Source organism: Peromyscus maniculatus, chromosome 4, assembly GCF_049852395.1.
Source record: "Peromyscus maniculatus bairdii isolate BWxNUB_F1_BW_parent chromosome 4, HU_Pman_BW_mat_3.1, whole genome shotgun sequence".
NCBI classification, from domain to species: domain Eukaryota; kingdom Metazoa; phylum Chordata; class Mammalia; order Rodentia; family Cricetidae; genus Peromyscus; species Peromyscus maniculatus.
The window spans coordinates 104,236,880-104,260,045 of record NC_134855.1 but is presented as its reverse complement, the minus strand read 5'-3'; the positions used below and the strand labels follow the sequence as shown (position 1 = coordinate 104,260,045).

The window sequence follows — 23,166 nt, the reverse complement described above, 5'->3', positions numbered from 1 at the left end:
ATTTACATTTTTTCTTTGTAATAAAGATTGTTTCCAGTAATTCTATTCTGAAATAAGGACAGGTTACCTTGTAAACATCCCAGAAGATCTCCAGACAAAGAAATCCCTTGTCTTCCCCCACACCCTGCCTCCTGTGACAGGTGAGGGAGCTAACTTTCTCCCTTATCAGCTGCAGCACTCAGGGAAGCGGGCCCTGTACTTCGCCTGGGCAGCACATTAGAGCTGACCCTGTTGACAGGGGCTTTACATTAGAGCTGACCCTGTTGACAGGGGCTTTACATTAGAGCTGACCCTGTTGACAGGGGCTTGGGTGAGCTGGCCCTGAGAACACGAGTGTAGGAGATCTGGCCCCACCCCTCATCTGCCATATGGTGGTATGGGCAAGGGAGAGAGACACCTGCAATCCCTCACTGCCTGTGGCGGTTGGGAGAGCTGGTCCTGACCCTCATCAGCTGCAGCGCTCCGGAGAGTGGCCCCTGCACTTTGCCGGGGCAGCATCATAGAGCTGGCCTGGTGGTGTAGGTGTGGGTGAGCCGGCTCTGAGGGCTTGTGGCTATATGGGTGAACTGGCAGGGACAATGCTGGCGCGCTCCCCCTAGTGGTGAGAATGGGGGAGAGCTGGTGGGCTGACCAAACTGCAACTACCCAGTCCTAGAAACAGAGCATCCATCCCATCTATGATCTGCTGGAGCACTTGAAGGGGCAGGTCCTGCAGATGCAAAGCTGCAGGATGTCGACAACACAGAGCAACAATAGGGTATCCAAGAGGAGTCCTAGTGAGGGCCCAGAGTCGATGGTGTAGCAGAACCCCAAGGCCTCAAAGCAGACCAATCACTTTGCAAGGAACACTTGCAAGTAAAGATATATGGATAAAGGGGTTTACTGTGTGACTCACTGTGTCACACTACAGCTTCCATGACGAGATTTTTCTTTTTTCTCTTAATTTTTATTTTATTTTATTTCGGGAGGCAGGTTGCAAGAGCAGAGGGTGGATATGAAGGGATGGGGGAGGTAAATGGGATGGAGATGCATAATGTGAAAGACACAATAAATTTTTAAAAATTTAAAAAAAGAGAAATCTCTTGTCAATTTCCAAAAGGGGTCGTACTTTGGGGAGACAGACAGACTGATCATCATCCAAATGCCTTAAGTCTGTGTACCTCAGCATGAGCTCAGGGATATTCAAGCAAGACAGTGGGTGCTCCTGCAATATCTACCAAAGAGTGCATAGGAGGACAAAAAACTCAGAAGCCAACTTGTGTGTGATGACCCATGACTACATGGGTGATATGACATTCAGTCATTTGCCTAGAATTAGGACAATGTTATCTTTGGATGTGTGAAGGTCTTGGCTACATGGAGCTTAGGACTTCTTAGATAGCTAACTTCTTAGATAACTAACTGCTCACTTTGTATAACCTATGCTAGGGTTTGTATGTTTAAGAGTTATAACAAGACTGGACCTCCCTGGACTGAGTCTACCAGGTTGATCGCAGTCCTCGGGGGAGGACTTGTCCTGGAGGAGATGGGAATGGAGGGTAGGCTGGGGGTAAGGGGAGGGGGTGGGAGGGGGGAGAATAGGGGAACCCATGGCTGATATGTAGAACTGAATGGTATTGTAAAATAAAATATATATATAAAACAGGAAAAAAAAAAGAGTTATAACGGGCAGTGCCTTGATCCAAACTAACATGATGCTATCTCTTTTTCAGGACAATCGTATCCACACGTCCAAATACAACATTCTTACATTCTTGCCAATTAATTTATTTGAGCAGTTCCAAAGAGTGGCAAATGCCTATTTCCTTTTCCTCCTGATACTACAGGTAATCTTTAAGCTGTATTCCTTCATCTATTTGTTGAAAGTACTTATATAATTTTAAAACATAAGTTAATTTACTTAGTAAACATTCATGATTGCATAGGACCACTCTTATTAGATTTTTAATGTTATTACTGCTTTTTGTCTTAAAAATGAGAGGGCCAAGAATAGATAAAACAAAACCAGTACATTTATCTTAAACACTTAGGTCATTGTACTATGTACTTTTATTTGAACCGTATAAAAGTCTCACCTTTATTTGAACCATATAGAAGTCTAATAATTGCTACTCATGGCCTCTTCCTTTCCTTGTCATTTTCCTACATTGACAGCGTGGGGGTTCCTAATACTATAAAGGTTGTGGAACTTGGCAAATTTCCCTTTAATCCAAGAACAATGGCATATTGTGTGCATTCATTAAATACATGATGTCAATATATTTCACTGTATTTATATTTTTGAGTGGTTAATTAGTCATTAATAATCTTCCTCCTTTTAACTAAAATTGGACTTAAATGAAATGTCAACTTGTATTGGTGTTTTGGGAAGGAAAAAGGCATATTGTGGTGGTATTCTAATTGTACTGAAATGTGATTTGATTGTATGTTAATAAATAAAGTTGCTCGGGGGTCAGAGCTATTAGAGCCATAGACAGAGTGTGGCGGTGGTGGCACACGCCTTTAATCCCATAGATCTCTGTGTGTTCAGGGATACAGCCAGCATTGGAGACATATGTCTTTAAGACTTGGGGGACTGTACATACAGTGACGAGGCAGTCACGTGTTTGGGTTTACAACCAATGAGAAGGCAGAATGACTATGAAACGACTTACACACAGGGAAATAACTCTCTCTTTCGGGAAGCTGGGACACCGCAGGAGGAAGGGTGAGATTTTAGCTCTGAGCTCTGACCTCTCGGCTTTCTCTTTTACATTGGTTCTGTGTTTCTTATTTAATAAGACAGTTGGTTACATCTACAGCATATATTAAGAAAGATTCATACACACATCAATAATTCATATCAGCCAGTGACTTATTTAGTTTTAGTTTTGGATGGTTTAATTAGATCAGATTGGTAGTTCCATGTGAGATTGTGGACTATTTAAAAGAGCTATAAGGATGGCCTGGCTACAGGAGATCTAGATGAAGAGTGTTGAGTATGATAGTGAGTTGAAAAACTATGTGTGTTAATCTTTTGATTGTAAGTACCAGAGATCTATGTTAGCTTCAGCAGATAATGAATATATTCTAAGATATATCTCTTTTCATGTGTGACTGGATTCACAGACAGTAACCACCGCAGTAGGACAAGGCTTCGATTTCTGTTTTCTTCCATATTGTCAGGTCCTGACAACTTCGCCTCTTATCTCCCAAACTGTCCAACTCCTGTGAAGGAAGAAGGGAGAGAGAGAGAGAGAGAGAGAGAGAGAGAGAGAGAGAGAGAGAGAGAGAGAGAGAGAGAGAGAGAGAGAGAGAGAACATCACTTTTTTCATTTTTTTCCTGTTGGTATTAGATCTGATTGCATCTGTCTCCTAAGCCAATCATTGTTGCTCAAGAATTTGTACAGTTATTGTCTTGAGCAGGTGTTAAAACCTGTGTCAGAATGGAGTCAGTTTACTAAAAGAACTGAAATTAGAAGTTTGAAAGTTCCCTAAGAAAAAAAAAAGATATAATTGGGAGTAACTGGATACTGATTGTGAAAAAAAAAAAAAAACCAACAAAACACAAAACAAAACAAAAACAAACAAAAACCTCAAAACAAAACCAAAGCCAAAACAACAATAGCAAAAAAACAGACCAGATAAACCAACCGACCAGAAGAGCCTGATGAACAAACTGCCTTTCATGAAAGGAAGTGCAGACCCAAGGTCTCGCCTCCCCCAGTGTCATGGACTTGTTTTCGGATTCTTGATGTGACCTTTTACACCATTCCAGAATTTTGAATTTATTTCTCTAATGGCATTCTTACAGTCTCAGGCTGTTGTTCACGCAATTTTATATTTGGGACATTTGAGATGGCTCGGTTCAATATTATTTCTTGATGAACATCTGGGAGCCATGGAGGTGAGATGATGTGTGAAGCCACAGATTAAGAAGAGGGAGAAATAGTAAGATTTTCTGCTACCCACCCAATGTTTCTGCTGCATCTTCAGGAACCTTTTGCTTCTGTTTTCTTATTGTGTTTCTTAAAGTTATTTTTATTTGAACTAACATGTAATAATATACATGTCCATAAGGTATAGCATGAGAATTCGGATTATGCACACAATGTGCAATGATCAAGTCAGGGTAATTAGCTTTTATATCTTCAGGCATTGGCCAGTTCTTTTTATTGGGAAGCTTTGACCTCTTATCTTTTTTTAAAAAAGTTAAATAATTATTTTATGTGCATTGGAGTTTTGCCTGCATGTATGTTTGTGTGAGGGTGTTGGAACCTCTGGAACTGGAGTTACAGACAGTTGTGGTTTGCTGTGTGGTTGCTGGGAATTGAACTCAGGACCTTTGGAAGAGCAGCCAGTACTCTTAACCACTGAGCCACCTCTCCAGCCCCTTAAATTCCTATCTTCTGGTTGCTTATGTGTCCTATAGCCACCTAGTATGTTGCAGGACACTGGAGCTTGTGTCTATTACTTAATGCTCAGGGATTTTTTTGAGGTTTAAAAATTATACAGAATCTATAATGTAAATTTGGTTTAGTTTTGAGTTATTTATGGGACTTGATCTCCAACCCCTGACAGTCTCTGCTGGACCCCACCTTGCTTGGTGGTTCTGGAGCAGATCCCAAGTGAATGTGGCTTGATCTGAAAACACAAAAAGCACTTGTCTAAGAGAGTCACATGCTTGTTACTACGTTTGTTGTGGATAGTAGCACAGGCACAAAGGAATAGAGTGGGAGCCAAAGGAACCTAGGCGCATACTTGAGCAGTGTGTGTTTCTGCTAGCGTTTTCAGTGCCTTAGATACTTCAGATGTAGAACTGGAATAGGAAAACAAGGACATGATATCAGCTCTGCAGGCTTTTCTGACACAGGATCACCATTCACAATGTAGTCTGGTGTGCACAGTAGGGGGAGTGTTTTTTATGCGGATATGGAACCCATGGGTTTATACAAAACATTCTAGCATAGAAACTAACTCAGTTTTCAGAGCATCCAGTTATTAAGATGGAAATACCTGGTTAGCCTTTGCAAGACTGAGGATCAAAGGCTCTCTGACAGGTGCTGTTAAGAGGGGTTGGTAACTTATTAATGACTGAGAAGAGAGGCTGAGGGATCCATGACATGTGACAACCTGCTGAAAGATGTGTGAAGGGACTCAAGGAGCCCACTTCCCAGTTTGCTTTAAGTTTTTATTTTATTTTTGTCAGGTAGTCTGAAAATTGACAGAAAGGTATTTCTCTGTATGTTTTGTAGTTGAATGCATATAATTAAACCATTTTAGCAAGTTTACTTTTGTACAAATAGCTGAACAAAACCCAATTTATTTCTGCAAGTGTTATACAGTTAATTGACAAAGATTGAGAGATGTGTTTCTTAATTGAAAAAGTCTTAGACTACTGGAAATGCTTGTTTCAGCTCATTCCAGAAATATCTTCCCTGACGTGGTTCACCACCATCGTGCCTCTGGTCCTGGTGATCTCCATGACAGCTGTCAAGGATGCTACTGATGACTATGTGGGTATTCGCTCCCGAGAATGCTTGATGTCTCAATTTCAAACAGGAAGTGGGGATGTAGCCAGTGCTGCTAAAGGGTGGTCAAGCATGAGGCAGAGGGGAAGATCTTTAATTACCAAGTTGATGCATGTGATGTTTCTTCACAATTGCCTGTAGAATTTAAAATAAATCCACAATTTGATATGAGTAACTTACAATTGCCTCCACACACATGGATATCACACTTGTCTTCATGTGGTATATTTCTGTCTCCTAATGAAGTGTCTAGCATATTTCAATGTACACATTGATACTATAACATCTGAGGTTGAAAAAGAAGGCCTGACAGCAGTATAATGTGTGTATGTGTGTATATGTGTATGTACACACATGCCATTTGGAAATACAAAAGGAAAAGCTCTCACTGTTATTATAATTTATGAAATAAAAGCTTCATGTCCCTGAAAGCACTCCTGTTCATCTGTGGGTGTGCACTAATATGCTGAGGGTACTGTGAGCATGTGAGAGAAATGGAAACTGGTTCTGGGTTGATGTTCTCAAAACCTGTGTATGGTTGTCTCTGGACTATGAGGTAAACGGCATGCTGCCTGCTTAGAAGTAGCTAGAAATGTGTAAGGATTAAGAGTTGTGTCTAGCTGCCTGGACTGAGTCTACCAGGTTGATTGCAGTCCTTGGGGGAGGATTTGCCCTGGAGGAGGTGGGAATGGGGGGTGGACTGGGGGTAAGGGGAGGGGGTGGGAGGGGGGAGAATAGGGGAACCCATGGCTGATATGTAGAACTGAATGGTATTGTAAAATAAAATAAATAAAATTAAAAAAAGAGTGTCTAGCATACAGCATGTACATATGAGCACACACACACACACACACACACACACACACACACACACACAGGATTTCCATGGTGATATGTCTGCCAGGATGAAATGAGTGTTGACTAGCTGTGCCTAAACTCTGCTCAAAGTAAGTGCAAGCTGTGTTTACATCGGATGGACAGCCACGTGGTCCACACAGACGAACTCAGAGTGTGCTCCGTGTTGCTGTTAGGATCGATGATGACTTAAGATGTTCTTTCCTAATTTTTTTTTCTTTTTAGTTTCGTCATAAGAGTGATAACCAAGTGAATAACCGACAGTCTGAAGTGCTCATTGATAGCAGGTAAGACGTGCGTTCATTCTTTGGGCTTTTATTAAGATTTCTGGGGGCTCCCAGACAGGTCTTAATGTTTCTATTTAATTAAGTGTGTATTTCTGTCCTTCTTTAATTGATTAGAAATTGATTCTTTGGGAGTTTATTTTGTGGAACACAGACATATTATTAATTTTGTATTTCCAAGTAGGCAGAGGTCGCAGGACTTTATACACCCCCCCACAGAGGAATTTAGACCACATTATCTACAATGACATGAATTTTCCTTGTATTTAATTTCGTGTGTTAATGAACACCATCTGTAGAAACAGTACTAACATCAGTAGTGACTTCAAACATGAATATATATACCCAAACAACAATGAAAACACTAAAAAGTTTAGAGGGAAATCTTCAAGCTCCCTTCCAATGTTTCTTTTTATTTTACTCATTTTTGTATGGACCACTTTTCATATCTTTTAAAATTTTAATAAATTTTAAAAATTCATTAGTTTATTAGCTTATACGGTAGTAGGTTTCTTTTTCCCAGACATGTTTCATTTGTTTGAGTCTCCATCGTCCCTGCCCTCCTTTCCCGCTGCACACTTCCGCCCCCAGCATTTTCCCACTCCAGCTCTCCCATTGTCTTCCCACTCCCTCCTTTAAAACTTCTGTTTTTCCAGTCTCATGGCTTCCTTTCTAGGGTTGTGGGCTCTATTGGAATTTATTCCCATTTGGATACTCATACTTAACAGTTAGAGGCTAGGGGCAGCCTATGAGAGAGAACATACAGATTTGTCTTAACCATTGAGCCTGGGTCACTTGGCTTAATAGAATGTCCCACCGAGAGATGGCTCAGTGGGTAAGAACATTTGCTGTTCTTCTAGAAGACAAGCGTTTGATTCCCAGAACTTGCAACCGGCAACTCACAATTGCCTGTGACTTTAGCTCTAGGGGGATCAAATATATCTGACTTCTGACCTCCGAGGACACCTGCACTCATGTGCACACCCACATAATTAAGAATAATAAAATAATTACGAAAAAAGGCTAATTTCAGGGCCAGAGAAATGGCTCAGTAGTTAAGAGCCCTTGTTGTTACAGAAGATTTGGTTCAATTCCCAGCACCCATATGATGTCTCATAACTGTCTGTAACTCCAGTTCCAAGGGATCCAATGCCCTCTGCATGTACTAGTTACACACATATGTGTACAGACTATGTGGGTAAAACATCCACACACAGAATAAAATAAATTAAAAAAAACTAGTTTCAACATTTCCCTGCAAATTACACAATTCTGTTTTTCTCCTGGGTTAAATGGAATTCTATTGTGTATACTTACCACACTGTCAAGACTCATTGATCTGTTGATGGACATCTAGGCTGATTCCATTTTCTAGCTATTGTGAAAATAGCAACAATAAGCATGGCTGTGCAGGTATTTCTGTGGTAGCACATAGAGACCTTGGGTATATGCCTGAATGTGACAATTACATTCTGTTGGAGCTCCATTTTAAGTCTTTGCAAAGCCACCACATGATTTCCACAGTGACTGTACTAGTTTACACTCCCACCGACTGTGAGTAAGGGGTCTCTAAACCTACGTTCTCACCAGTATTTATTGTCATTTATTTTCTTGATGATGGCCTTTCAGACTAATGTGGGATATAATCTCAAAGTGGTTTTAATTTGCTTTATTTTGATGGCTAGAGAGTTTCCTAGCTGTTTGCATTCTTCCTTAAAATGTGTTTCCTCAGCTCATTGGCCCATTGATTGATTGGCAGGTTTTTTTTAGGCATTTAATTTATGCAATTATTTATATATATACATTCTAAATATTAACCCTTTGTCTGAGGCATAGCTCACAAAGATTTTCCCCTATTGTACAGGCTTTCTGTTTGTTCTGTTGACAATTCCTTTTGTTTTACAGATGCTTTTTAATTTCATGTATTACTATTTCCCAGTTCTTGGGCCTGTTTCTTGTACTACTGGGATCCTATTCAGAAATTTGTTGTTTACACCTATGTTCTGAAATGTTTCCTCTGTGTTTTATTTTAGCAGTTTTAGTGTTCTAGGTTTTAAATTAAAGTCTTTGATCCAATTTGAAAAGATTGTTTTTTGTGCATGATGAAAAATTTGCATCTGTTTTCATTCTTCAGGTGGATATCCAGTTTTGCTAACATTGTTTGTTGAAAGGCTGTCTTTTTTTCCAGTAAATGTTTTTGACTCCTTTGTCAAAAATTAAGTGGCCACAGCTGTATGCGTTATCTATGGGTATTTTTTATCATGTTCCATTAGTCTATAGAACTGACTTCATGCTGCTAACACCACGCTGTCTTTATCACTATGGATCTGTAGAACAGTTTGAGGTCAGGTAATATGGTGCCTCTGGCTGTGTTCTTTCTGCTTAGAATTGCTTTGGCTATATGTGATATTCTGTCTTTCTGTATGGAATTTAGACTTTCCCCTACATCTCTGAAAAATGTCATTGGGATATTGGTAGAGATTGCATTGAATCAGTAGATTACTTTTGGTGGGATAGTCATGTTCTCAATATGAATTCTGAACATCCAGGAGCACGGGAGTCTTTCCGTTGTCTGGTGCCTTTCTCAGCTTCATTTTTCAGAGTCTTAAAGTTTACCTTCTTGCTTAGGTTTATCCCTGCATATTTTTGAAGTTTTTGTGAATGAATATTTTTCCTGATTTCTTTTTCAGGAAGTTTGTTGTTAGTGCATATAAAATTGTTGATTATTATATATTGATCTTGTATCTTGTTATTGCTACTTTACTGAAACTCTTTATCAGCTTCAAGAGTTTTTTTTTCCTTGATGGAGTTCACTTGAGTCTTTTAAGTATAGAATTATGTTGTCTTCAGATAGGGTAAGTTTAATTGATCCTTTTTCAATTTTTACTCCATTTATATTTTCTCTTGACTTACTGTGCTTCCCCACTATGAGCACTGCATTGAGTAAGACTGGAGAGAATGAGCACCCTTGTCTTGTACTAGATTTTAAAGGAATTGGTATAATGCTGGTCATAGGCTTTTCATATGTAGCCTTTATTACACTGAGCTGTCTTCTGCCTACTCCTGGTTTCACCAGAACTTGTTTTTTTCCCCTTTGGTTTTTTGAGACAGAGTTTCTCCGTGTAGCCCTGGCTGTCCTGGCACTCACCCTGTAGACCAGGCTGGTCTCAGACTCACAGAGATCTGCCTGCCTCTGCCTCCCGAGTGCTGGAATTAAATAAGTCTGTTAATGTGGTATATTGTGTTTATTGATTTGGTATATTGAACCTATCTTGTATCTTTGGGGTGAAATCATTTTGCTTATGATAAACAATCCTCTTAATGGGACTTTGAATTCAATTAGAAAGCATTTTGTTGAAGATCATGTCCATCAGGGAGATTGGTTTATAGTTTTCTTTCTTTGTCTGGGTTTGGCATCAGAGTTATAATGGCATTCTAGGATGAGTTTGATAGTGTTCCCTCCCTGAGTTATAATGATGTCATGGGATGGGTTTGGTAGTATTCCCTCACTGAGTTATAATGATGTCATAGGATGGGTTTGGTAGTATTCCCTCCTTGAGTTATAATGGCATCATAAGATGATTTTGGTAGTGTTCCCTCCCTATTCTATAGAAAAATTTGTAGAATTCAGCAGTAAAACCATCTACCCCTATCTATGGTGACAATTTGGGGGCCCAATTTTGTGCAAGTATTGTGCAGATAAAGATAGCTCATGAGTGCAATGGTTGTGCTACCTCCAGAAGACATCTTTTTGCTTCACCTCTTCCCTGTCCCCTTACCCTGACATTCTTTGGGCCCTCCCCTTCTATAATGTTCCCTGATAGGCTCTTATACTTTCTGGTTGAGAACCTGCAACAACAACAAACTCAAACACCATTGGATTTAGCATGCCTGCTGCTGATAGACATTGAGTATGTCTCTGTGTGCCTTCTAAATGGAAGAGTGGGAATCTTGATCCCATGGGAGAACTGACATGCCTACACTGAGTTATGCCATCTTACTTTGATTGAAATGGAGACTTTCAGTTTACACAAGGGAGAAGACAATCTGAGTATTTTACCTCCAGCTGCCTAGATTGCTTGTACATTGTGGTCACACCATTGGGATCACATATGATCACATTATGGTCATACCATTGTGATCACATAACACGTGAAAAGAGCTTGCAGATTTGAAAGGAAAACTTGAGAAGAATTATTATATTTTATAAGAACAATGTCAATGAGACCTGCTTTCATGGATTTAACAATGAATTCAAAAGTAGTCATGAGAATAGTTTAAAATGCTGTTTGGATGCAGTGAAAGTACAGAAATGAAATTCATCTTTACCTCATATTGCTAATTCACAATGAAAGTGTTTCAAAAAGAGTTTCACTTTCACAAATTAATTGCATTTTTAGAACATCTTAATCATTTCTTAGGCAGTTTCTGTTTTTCAGCTTTGCAGACAGAAGGAGCTGCTTGCTAAAGGGCTGACTTCTGTGTGCAAGCTGCAAAACTGTTACATTTATTATAACAATTTTCCATCCTATCTAATGACTATGCTGCATAGATAGGATTTTTAAGGGTTGAATTTCTAAAGGGCAACTATTTCCCCAAATGAGGTGCATCTTGAAGGGAGTTGTAACCCTTTCAAAACTCTGCACCTGGAGTTTTCTGTAGCAGTCCTGTTTCTTTAACATTTATATAACACAGAGAAGTGTTAAAGCTCCTTCGAAGAGACACTCACACATTAGCTTCAGAGAGTAAGCTAGAGTTGACCACATCTTTTGTGGAGGAGGCTCACATCACATATCCCTCAGCAAACAATGTGAGATCCCAGCTTTTTCCCCCTCAAAAATGTCCTCTGGTCTTTTACTCTCCTCCCCCTTCCATGTTGGGGTTCAGTGTGGCTGGCCCATTGTCTTTTCTCTGGGGATCACATGTGCCCCCCACAATGTCACTCAGTATGGCTTGAGTCTTTCTTGACTCCAATAGGATCCTGTTGCTGTTGTAACCAGTGTTCTTATTATCAGTGACAATGGGAATTAAACATGCAGCAGATCCCATGCAATCTTTAAAATTTGGTTTGTTTTCTTCCTTACAAAAAGTGTTAGATTGAGGTTCAGAGTTCCCTTTGAAAACCAACCCCCAGCCGGGCGGTGGTGGCGCACGCCTTTAATCCCAGCACTCGGGAGGCAGAGCCAGGCGGATCTCTTGTGAGTTCGAGGCCAGCCTGGGCTACCAAGTGAGTTCCAGGAAAGGCGCAAAGCTACACAGAGAAACCCTGTCTCGAAAAACCAAAAAAAAAAAAAAAAAAAAAAGAAAACCAACCCCCAAATTCCAAAGACCTTGGGGATGTAAGAATATTAACTTTAGAAATGTACTTTGGTTTCAATCTGAGCTCAAAGGCTGTCTACACCAAAGCAATATATTGATAGTATTTGATAGACTACTTACCCCCATCAGGGTTTCCTCTCTAAAGTTTTCTTTTCTTTTTTTTAATTAATTTTTTTCATTAATTTTATACACCAATCAAAGATCTCCCTCTTCCCTCCTCCCCCTCCCAGCCTGTCCCCCAACCCACCCCCACTTCCCCCACAAGAAGGTAAGGCCTCCTATGGGGAGGCACATCCAGTAGAGGCAAGTCCAAGCCCTTTCCCCTGCCTCAAGGCTGCATGAGGTGTCCCATTATAGGTAGTTGGCTCCAAAAATCCCCCTCATGCACTAGGGATGGATTCCTATTCTACCACCAGTGGATTCCCCAAGCAAATCAAGCTACACAATCGTCTCACCATGCAGAGGGCCTAGTCCAGTCCCATGCAGGCTCCACAGCCATTGATCCAACTTTCATGAGTCCCCACTAGTTTGATTTGGTCGTCTCTACAGGTTTCCCCATCATGATCCTGATGCACTTGCTCATAGAATCCTTCCTCTCTCTCCCAACTTGACTGCTGGAACTCTGCCTGGTATTTGGCTGTGGATCTCTGCATCTGCCTCCATCAATCATTGGAGAAAAGCTCTGTGATGACAGTTAGGGTATTCACCGATCTGATCACTGGGGCAATCCAGTTCAGTTCAGGCACCCTCTCCACTATTTGCAGTAGTTCAAGCTGGGGTCATCCTTGGGGATTCCTGGCAACTTCCCTAGCACTGTGTTTCCCTCTATCCCCATGATACCCTCTTCCATCATGGTATCTCTCTCATTGCTTTCCCACTCCATCCCTGTTCCAGCTCAACCATCCCATAAACAGAAAACACAGGATAGCTAAAAGAATCCTGTACAACAAGGCCACCTCTGGAGGCATCACCATCCATGACATAAAGCTTTACTATAGAGCCATAGTAATAAAAAACAGCTTGGCATTGGCATAAAAACTGACATATGGACCAGTGCAATTGAATTGAAGACTCTAACATTAACCCACACACCTATGAACAACTGATTTTTGACAAAGAAGCCAAAAGTGTACAATGGAAAAAAGAAAGCATCTTCAACAAATGGTGCTGGCATAACTGGATGTCAACATGTAGAAGATAGCAAATAGATCCATATCTATTGCCATGCACAAAACTCAAGTCCAAGTGGATCAAAGACCTCAATATAAAATTTTCTACTATTGGATCATTCTGCCTTCAGGTCCCTGAGATACTCATAATGGGTTCATTTCCTCCATGAATTTTAAATTAGCATATGGCCAATCTATTATGGTTAGAAACTTTAGAAAATTAACAGTATAAATAAAATATAGACGTTATCCTTGATGTTGCTTCCCAGATTCATGTGAACTACAGTTCATTCATAGTTCATGCATTCTGGTGCTCTTTCGGTCTCCTTTGTCTGTGCTGTTTCTGCTCTTTTCCACTGTGCAATGTTCTTTCCAGATACAGCTGTGATTATACTATATTCTAACATCCTGGTAGCCTATCTACCTCCCGGCAATAGATCCCATGGGTGTGGTCTTACGTGGAATAAAATAGTTTTTTGCGGGTAAAATTTAGATGTTGAGATATGGTGATCCTGGATCAGGGTATGTCCTAGGCTCAACCACAAGTGTCTTGAAATAGAGAAAAGAGCACAATGTGCAGATGGAGGCAGATATTCAAGCTACCTAGCCCCATAGGAAGGAACTCATGGGCCACTAGAAACTATCAGGGAAAGCAGGCAGATCCTTTGTTCCCCCTTCCCCCTCCCCCCCTCCTGAGAGATTCTATTCTTGTTATACTTTGCTTTTGGATTTTAAGTTTCTGGAATAGAGAGAATAATATTCTTCTCTTCTAAGCCATGGATTCAGGATGATTTGTTACCACAGTCCAGAGAATGCATAAAGTAGGCTAGTGATGTCTTAGATTTAAAGACAAAAAAAGCTTGGAAATGTCCTAGCTGAGAAAATGACTGGCAGGTGCGACTGACCTACTAAAGTAAGGAAGCATGGGAAGGGCAGAGGAGAGAGGAGCTAGATGTCGCTGGCAGAAATAAACGGACTCTAAACAGTGGAGGACCAATGGTGCAGCAGGGCAGACAGACAGACAGACAGACAGACAGACAGAAATGCCAGGATGGGTTGGCTCTAGATGCTCTAGATGGAGGGCAGAGATGCCCACAGTGCCTGTACAGTCCTTGTCTTCCTAGCAAGGTTTTCTCAATTGTCGGGCTGACAGTTTGACCCATCTGGTGTCCTTGTCCCTCCCAGGCATGTGTGTTCAGATCGGCTTCCCCTTCACATTGCTAAATTCAAGGCTTCATTTCAAATCAAATGCTTGTCTGGCTGGCTGCCTGAGGAGTCACATGTGGAACATTGAGAAAGGCCAGGGGATGAGGCCCTTGCTTCTGGAGAGGGGGTCTGGAAACCATATGAACTGTAAATAGTTTTAGAATATAAAAAATAGTTTTTTATTTCTGCCAAAAAGAAAGAACTGTTTTTTTCTTCTTTCTAGACTTAGTTATTAAGTATCTGTTGGAAATTACTGGCCCTGATCGGATCGCATGATCTGTTTACTGTCTATCAGCATCAGTTGAGGGGCGCTGACTCTGCAAACCTTAGCTCATTAGAACGACGGTCTGGGATCTCAGAGCCAGGACTTAAATTGCTAGGTGACTGATTTCGGAAGGAAATTTACTTTCTTCCTTAGAACATTTCCTGCTGAAATTTTAATGAAACAAATAGTATAATATGTGTTTAAATATTTAAGAACAAGACAAATTAAAAATGGGGAAAGGGACATTTACCCTCCTCCGTATGCCACAGACACTCAGGGTCTGCGCTGCTTCTCGCCCCAAGGACAGCTCAGCAAGCATCTTATTTTCTTGGTTGGCTTTTCTGCTTTTGCCCCCAACCCTTTATTACAGAAGAAACTTTCAGAAGACTTGTTTTTTCTTGTGCATTAATTCGTGTGGCTAAGAGACCGCCACTCTTTCTGCACCCAGACTGGTAGGGACACTCTTTCCTAATGTTTCGGGAACACACTGCTGGCTCTTCATCCTCCTCTTCCTTCTCTCTCTGTACTTGCAGTGTGTCCCATGTTGCTGAGTTCATTTCCAGGAAGTTTATGCCATTTCATTCTCCCATCTGAACGAGTGAATGTAGTTTTCCAACAGCATCATTGTGACTTTGAATATTGGCTTTTAAAAAGTTGCATCAGTTTGTTAAGTGTGGAGATCTGTCTTACACACTTGATTTTCTAGTGATGATGTTTTCCAACTTTCATTAGCTTTTTAAAAATTTATTTCTTTCTGCGACTTGCCTATTTATACTCATTATTTAATATTGGCCTGCATTTCTTTGTATTCTGTCAGGGATTATTTTAATTATTGTCTTCTAAAAACATCCCTCCAGTAGGAAACAACAATATTGTATTCTAGGGTATTACCTAAAGGTTCTTGTTGGCTTGAGTGGTGTTTCTCCAAATAGGATTAGGCATTGCTGAACCGTCCACATTCCTCCCTGTTTTCATCTCACAGAATAGCACAGATCAAAGCACTCCTATTTTAAAACTTTCCCAGCCACTCCTTCCATAAGTGGCCTCTGGCTGCTCTAATCCTTCTAGCATCCCCTCCAGCCACACCAGAACATTGGCCTTTTCAAAACTCCAATGCATTCTTTCCTTCTAGCTCTTCTACCCACTTTTGTGTCGTCATGGCAACAGCGAATGCTGCCATAGGCACATCATTCTAGCGGTTAGCCCTCTTCAGCACCCTTTCTTGTCAGCTTCTTCAGAACTGATTGACACCGCACTGGGTTTCTCCCTTGCTTAGTTCAAGCTTGGCTGGCAGTAGGTGCTCCGTGTTTGTGGAATTCAGTACAATGTATTCACTTTTTCAGCTAGCAGGGTGCATTCAAGACACACATTATTCTGGAGACACTGGAGACTGAGAGGAATGAAGGACATGGGCTATAGGAGATGCAGCTTGACTCTTTGCACATGTGAAATGTAAATCTGAAGTCTGTTCTTTATAAAAAAAATGAACAATGCTTTTCTTCTCCCACCGTGTGTGTTTTACATTGTAATTATACAACCGTGCCCCTCACTTCTTGCTATTCTTTGTGTTCTCTTCCTTACACTGTCTTAGGGTCTGGCCAGTAAGAATAGTCATATGAAATTGTTTCTTACTTTTATTCCAGAGCTAGCTGTGTAAATAAGTACATAGTGTGAGTGACTACATGCATAGTCACTCCACTCAAATCTCTACTCAGCAAATCTCTCCCAAACTCACAGCATCCCAAGGGCATTTCTACATGTCAAAGATACAGGAACAAGCAGCCAGACACAGCCTTAGCCTGCTTTCCAATGGGAAAGATAGTCATTTAAATAAACAATGTGATTTCAGGTTCCCCATGTCCGAGTGGATGGCTCTACACCCATGCACATGTGGCCAGCACCAACTGAACTCAGGTGGTTAGTTATTGGAGTTGGATGCTCTGGGTGGGGGCTGGAGGCAGGTAGTTAGTAGAGGTGGATATGATGGCCTCTTGATAGATGTAAGATTTTGTTTCAGAGGGAGATAGCTATGGCAATTTCATGGGTAAAAGTCGTAACAAGTGTAAAAGCTAAGGACTGGAAATGAGCTGGGTGATGATAAGGTCCCATCAATACTGGGGTACTGTGATAAAGCAGAGTTCTGAGGAGCTAACAGAAACCAGCTACTATTTTTATATTTTAGACAGGGTCTCATTCTATAGCCCAGGCTGTTCTTGAGCTCACTATGTACCTAGGATGGGCTCAAACTTGTGGTTAGCCCCCTGCTTCAGAATTCCAAGTTTACAGGCACGGGCAACTGTGCTCATTCAAGAGCCAATTCTTAGTAATTGTGAAGAATGCTAACTGCAGTTTTATGTTAAGTGTCATGAGAAACCACAGAGGATTTTAACAGGAAAACTGTAGGGATAACATGAAAATTTCTCTGGTTGCTGCATAGATACTGGACAGTAGAAGAAGACAAGTTATGTCCAGGTGAGATGGCAATGTCACAAACTTTGGTTGTATCAGTGAAGGTCATAAGCATAAGTAGGATTATCTAGCTATCATCTATCATCTACCTATCACCTATTTATCTTTCTATATATCTATCAATCATCTATATACATATCTTTAAAAATCTGTCAATCAATAAATCTATCAATAATCTATTTATTTATGTATTATATATATAATTTACCTACCAATCAATCAACCAATCAACCTACCAATCAGTCAATCAATCAATCAATCAATCAATCAATCAGTTATTTCTCATCTATCTATTTATCTATCATCTATCTATCAATCTATCTATCTATCATTATCATCATCATATATTTTTTTGTTGGATTTTTAAACATACAGGCATACAAAAAGAACAGTGCAATGAATCTTTGTCTATATATAATACTTCCTGATAGTTGATATTTTTGTGTTCATCTTCACATTTTGTGTTCTTTCATGATTTAATTATATATGCATTTGTGTGTCTGTATGAGTGTGTGTGTGTGTGTGTGTGTGTGTGTGTGTGTGTGTTTGTGTGCATATGGGGCTCATATTGGATCCCTTGGTACTGTAGTTACAGACATTTACAGGGCATACATCCTGTTATATGTATATTGGGATTCAAACTCAGTCCTCATGATTTAAAAGACAGAAAGGCTTATTGTAGCTCATGGTCAGGTGACTCCATTGTTTTGGGGTCAGTAGTGAGGCTTAGAAAACTAGGACAGGAGCATGTGCAGGGTGAGATTGCTCCTTCATCTTTGTCAGGAAGCAAAATGGGGATGAGGGTTTTGGGTCTGGATCCTAATCGCCTCCTTAAGATTCCCCTTCAACGACCTAACTTACTCTTATTAGACCCCATGTATTAAAAGTTTCCTCCCTCTTTGTAGCAACACAGGCTGTGACCAGCTCTTCAACAAATGGGTCTGTGGTGGGTATTTCTAAACCTCAGCAGAGTGACTAGTAAGTAAAACAAAGCCACTTGAATCTCTTGTTCTGGATATAAAGCAAAGAGATTAAAGACAGAAAGGGCAGTCAACTGTGGTGAGTAAAATAAAATATGAGGACGGACTGGTCATAGAACACAACTGTCACTAGTGAGTCTGTGACTGGACTGGTGGAGACAAATTTCTGATGGGAGAAAACACAGGTAGCTCTTACGCACAAACACTGAGCACACACTGCTCCTCCAACGACTTACAATAAAAATCTATTTGCTATCCTTGTGATTAGTGCCTAGAAATCATAAAAATAGTCACAGCACTTTAGATACATGTATTATTACTTTATGGTTTAGAAATGCTTTTGTGGCTGCGTCTCATTTGAGGGTCACAAATGTCATGGCAGATGGATGTTGAAGTGTTTATGCGACTTTGAAGACCTCAATCTAACAGATGTCGTGAAAGGCTGACAGGAGCAGTTGGATGGAAATTCCAGTTTTAGTCAAACTCTTGAGCAAAGTCACGTGGTTGATTGGTGGCAAAGTGCATGTTTTGTGATCCTATAACATGCATTCTTTTTAGTATTTTACATCATTTCTGTTATAAGTAGGAAGCCAATATTTTATCTTTGGGGCATAAAAAAAATAAACTCCTGCTTCTAATCCCTTCTAATAAGAATTTTGTATTTTTAGGTATCAAGATTGTCTATTATCTTTGGAAGACAGAGTCCTTTAGTAAAATTTTCTAGTTTTTGTTTAAACAACCCACTATGACTGTTGTCTATACATGGAAACATGAGCTTAAACTCTGTTTCTCCTCATAACAGAGGTGCCGAGGATACAAAATGAATAGTCCAATGGACGGATGTATTATCTAGTGATCATGAACAATGTGATTTATCCTGGTGCTGAGAGAAATGTGAATGACGTAATGGTTGAAGCCTCAGGGGGAGAGATATTTCACTTATGACCATAAGTAAATCCTGATTGAAGTCATGGTTCTGAGAAGATGAGTCTAGAGGGATCAGCATAATAAAGTCCAGGCATATAGTTTTCTGATGAGCTCACTGTACATGGGGGAAAGCTTGGAATATCTTGAGGACTGAAAGTTAATATATCCTTTATTAGACAAGCCCTTGGCTCTATCAATTTTCTCCCTGGACCACTGATGACAAAGGCATGGCAAGTACTCTACAGTGAAGTCATGTTTCTAAAGTGCAGGTGCTCTTCATTGGGGATTGGAAATATTCATGTGTTCCAAGTACTGGAGGACAAAGATGATTTACATGTATCTGTTTAAGAGCCAGACTTATATTTTCCACTATTTTCTAGATTACTTGATGAATATAGTTTGTATCTAATGCCCCTTGTAGCCCTGACATGCAGTGTGGTGTCTAGCTTACAGTGATGATTCTGGCCATATTAGGGTGGTCTTGAACTCATTAATGGAGGATGACATCACATGTCCGTGGGTGGTCAACTACTCAAGAATTTTACCTGTATGTTATCCTGTTTCTGAGGAACTCAAGATGAGAAACATCACAATTTATTTTAGAGTGAATTAAAACTGTTTTCTTAGAAACTGTTTAGCACTAAATCTGGCTGCAGATCTAATAAGTGACAAGGCTCATAATCTCTTGGGGTTACTTTTGGTTAGACTTTGTGTTAAGAAGTTAGGGGTGTTACTTCCAGAAAGAGTGGGTGCTCAGAGTAGAGCAAACCATATCAAGCCACTGAAAAGTGCTTTCTATCATCACTGCAGGCACGTCCCATTTCTACACTTTAATATAACATGTTAAAATTCCATACAGTCTGCCTCAGTAGACATTTGCTTGTCTGATAGCTTTCAAAAAATTATGAGAAAATGTAACACACGTCCTTCATCCTGGAATTACAACATTCAGAGTTCTTTCCTGAGAGATGTACCCATCAAATCTTGCCTACTGATCCCTGTGGACATGCTGTCAAAGGTTCTGACTGAACAGCTCTGCTTTCTCTGTGGTCAGTCTAGAGCATTTTCCTCACTGTTAATGCAGGCAAGCAAATACAATAATCTTCCTTTGAAATGATTTTTGCATTCTTTCTGGCTTCATTTTGGATTAACCGTCTATTATCCAAATCCTAAGAATTTATAGAAGTTAGAGGGGCTCTGGAGAGAGTGATTCAGAGAAGTTCCTTTTGTACAACATTTGGCAGGTGTATTCAGGTAAAAACTGGTAAGTGAAGGGATCATTTTGATTCCAAAAGGGAAGGCTCAATATTGTCTGTACGTTTCTGTTTCTGAATAACACAGTACGACTCATATGAATAATCAGGCAGACCGCACGTGGCTGGTTGCTCTTCTCAGCAAATTGTTAAACTATCTGTGCTGGAGCACCACAGCTTTGTTATCTCTGCTTCTCCTTCCCTCTCTCCTTGGTAAAATCAGCGAGAAGACCCCTTCAGCTGCCGACCACAGCCCTCCCCATGCAATCTTTGCCACTGTGGGGGCATTTTACTAAGAAGAAGGGACAAAAAGGAGGGAGAGACCTGAATTCTTCAACAGAAGTAGATTCCAAATATATGGGCATTATTATCTCAGTGTAACGAGATCCCACTCATCAGTGTAATCATTAGCCTCATGGGGGCTAAATGGTCCTCTTTACTCCAGTGCAACTTGGACAGTGCTGGGGTAGAAAACAAGCAGAACTGTCTGCTGTCTACTGAGCATCTCTGTCAGGGGACCATGACTACACGCTAACTAACTTTGGATCAGTTGGTGTTGAATACTGGGACTGTGCACCATCACCCTGCTCAGATTGCTTCGGCTCCTTAGGGCTCATTCTCTTTTTAGGCAGGTAGGTTGTACTTAATATGAAAAGTAAAGTAAGATGAGCAATAAGTGCAGATTTATTAATGATATGAATTTCATAGCCAGACAAAGTTGGGTTCTAGTTGAAGTCTAGATGTAACCTGAAGAAAGCTTTCATGGGGCTGGAGAGATGGCCCAGGGGTTAAGAGCATTGACTGCTCTTCTAGAGGACCCAGGTTCAATTTGCTGCACATACATGGTGGTTCACAACGGTCTGTAGCTCTAGTTCAAGGGGATCCAATACCCTTCTCAGGCTTCCTTGGATATTGTATACACATGGTTTACAGATATACATGCAGCCAGAATACCTATACACATAAACAAATAAAGAGGAAGCTTTCACGATTTTTTTTGCACCAAATTGACCTATAAATGTCAACTTATGTAATACTGACAACTGAGCACACATGGAAATGAAACCTCTCATTCCTTCTGGTTTCTTGAGTTTCCTTTCACCAGTGGTGATTGCTCAAACATTCCTGGAATGCCTTCATGGAGGCTTTAAAGGCATGAATGCTGGCTAGTTTTTTTTTTTGTTTGTTTTTTATTTTTTAATTAACTTGATATAAACTAGTGAGTGTCACCTGGGAAGAGGGAACTTCAGTTGAAGAATTGCTTTCATCAGATTGGCATGTGGGCAAATCTGTGAGGGCCTTTTCTTGATTAATGATTGATAAAGGAGAGCCCAGCCGCTGTGGGCAGCCCCATCTCTAGACAGGTAGTCCTAGGTTGTCTAAGAAAGCAGGCTGAGCAAGCCATGGGGGCGGGGCAAGCCAGTAGCAGCATCCCTCCATGGTCTCTGCTTTAGTTCCTACCCCGACTTCTCTCGGTGACGGGCTGTGACCCGGTAGTGGAAGATGAAATAAATCCTTTCTTTCTCAAGGTGCTTTTGGTCATTGTGTTTATTAAAGCAACAGAATCGAACTAGGACAGCTTGTTAAAATATATATGTAAACAACGATCAGCATGGCAGATAACCCCAAGGGTACAGAAGTGACAAGCATAACTTGGCAGTAACCAACAGCTCTCTAGTTGGACTTGAGGCCCATTCAACAAGAGGGAGATCATGCTTGGTACTGGGAACCTAGCCGACTACCCAGGGCCAGTGAAGTCACGGATCTTGGAGGAGAACCCACAACCACCACGTCACTAAACCATCATAACCCTCAACTACACTCTAAATATTTGTCCTTATGCCCACAGATAGGTGTAGTCCCCATCCCTCATCAAGGAAACTTAACTTTGCAACAAATGGAGACCAGTACAGAAAACCACAACTAATCAAAACGCACAGTTGTGGAGCCCAGTGCCAATGAACATCTACAACCCGACACTCACACCTAAGGCTCAGGGAATACTAAAGAGGGGGATGGGAGGAGTGGGAAGACGGCACGAGCCAGAGGATCGGGGAGTTTGCTGTGAGACTGTGTCTGCTAAGAACGTCAGGAGCTACCCCCATCAAGTCTCACCAAGATGACTCCCTAAGGAGGAGCTCAGCAGGGATGACACCAGTAGACTCACTGACAATGACAGGGGAAGCTCACGAGGCCTCAACCCTACATGAAGAACTACGGGCTACTAAGGAAGGTTGGTACTGGGAGAGTAGTCTTCCCCAGGGAAGAGCACACGAACTGGTTATCCCAAACCAAGTGGTCAGTGCTGAAAACAGACATACAAGTAACATACAGACTGAGCAGATTGTGTTTAGAAATATGTATGTATATACATAAACATATATGCATGTAACAACAATTAGTGAAAAAAGAGATCATGAATTTTAAAGAGAGCAAGGAAGGTACATGTGAGGACTGGGAGAGAAGAAAAGGAAGGGAGAAATGGTGTAATTTATATTACAATCTCAAAAAATAGAAGAAAATGTTAAAAAAAAAAAACTTGTGTAAGAACACCCTTGTCTCAAAACATGGATCTTGCCATGCACATCCAGGCTTCTGAACAGTCCTCCTTTAACAGCAATGGAACTTAGACCTGTTTCATGCCAGCACATTGGTCCTATCATTTTCCTTTGGTTACACTATTCTGCTGAATATGTGTGTAACAACATTTAATTCTGCTGAACATGTATAATGTATGATTAAGTAATTACACCATGGTACATTAGTAGTTTCCAACTGAGTTCTGTAAATAATGCTGCACTGATCATCTTTATATACTCATGTTTAAGCTCTCTTATAATCGGCTCTTTAAAGTGGGATGCCTATATCAAAGTATGTGAGCATCTGAATTTTAAATAGATACTTCAAATAGAGTAAATATCCCAACTTC

The 23,166-nt window shown here is 40.6% G+C and overlaps 1 protein-coding gene across 5 annotated transcripts in view; it reads left to right on the top strand.

Annotated features, from left to right (window-relative positions):
• Atp8b4 (ATPase phospholipid transporting 8B4 (putative)) overlaps window positions 1–23,166 on the top strand; it is a 197,408-nt gene that overhangs the window by 55,410 nt on the left and 118,832 nt on the right. For all 5 annotated transcript variants that reach the window (XM_076570564.1, XM_042276156.2, XM_076570562.1 and 2 more), the window contains exons 4-6: window positions 1,713–1,826; window positions 5,397–5,495; window positions 6,591–6,652. In XM_076570564.1, coding sequence (XP_076426679.1) covers window positions 1,713–1,826; window positions 5,397–5,495; window positions 6,591–6,652 — 275 coding nt within the window. The remainder of the gene's footprint in view (window positions 1–1,712; window positions 1,827–5,396; window positions 5,496–6,590; window positions 6,653–23,166) is intronic.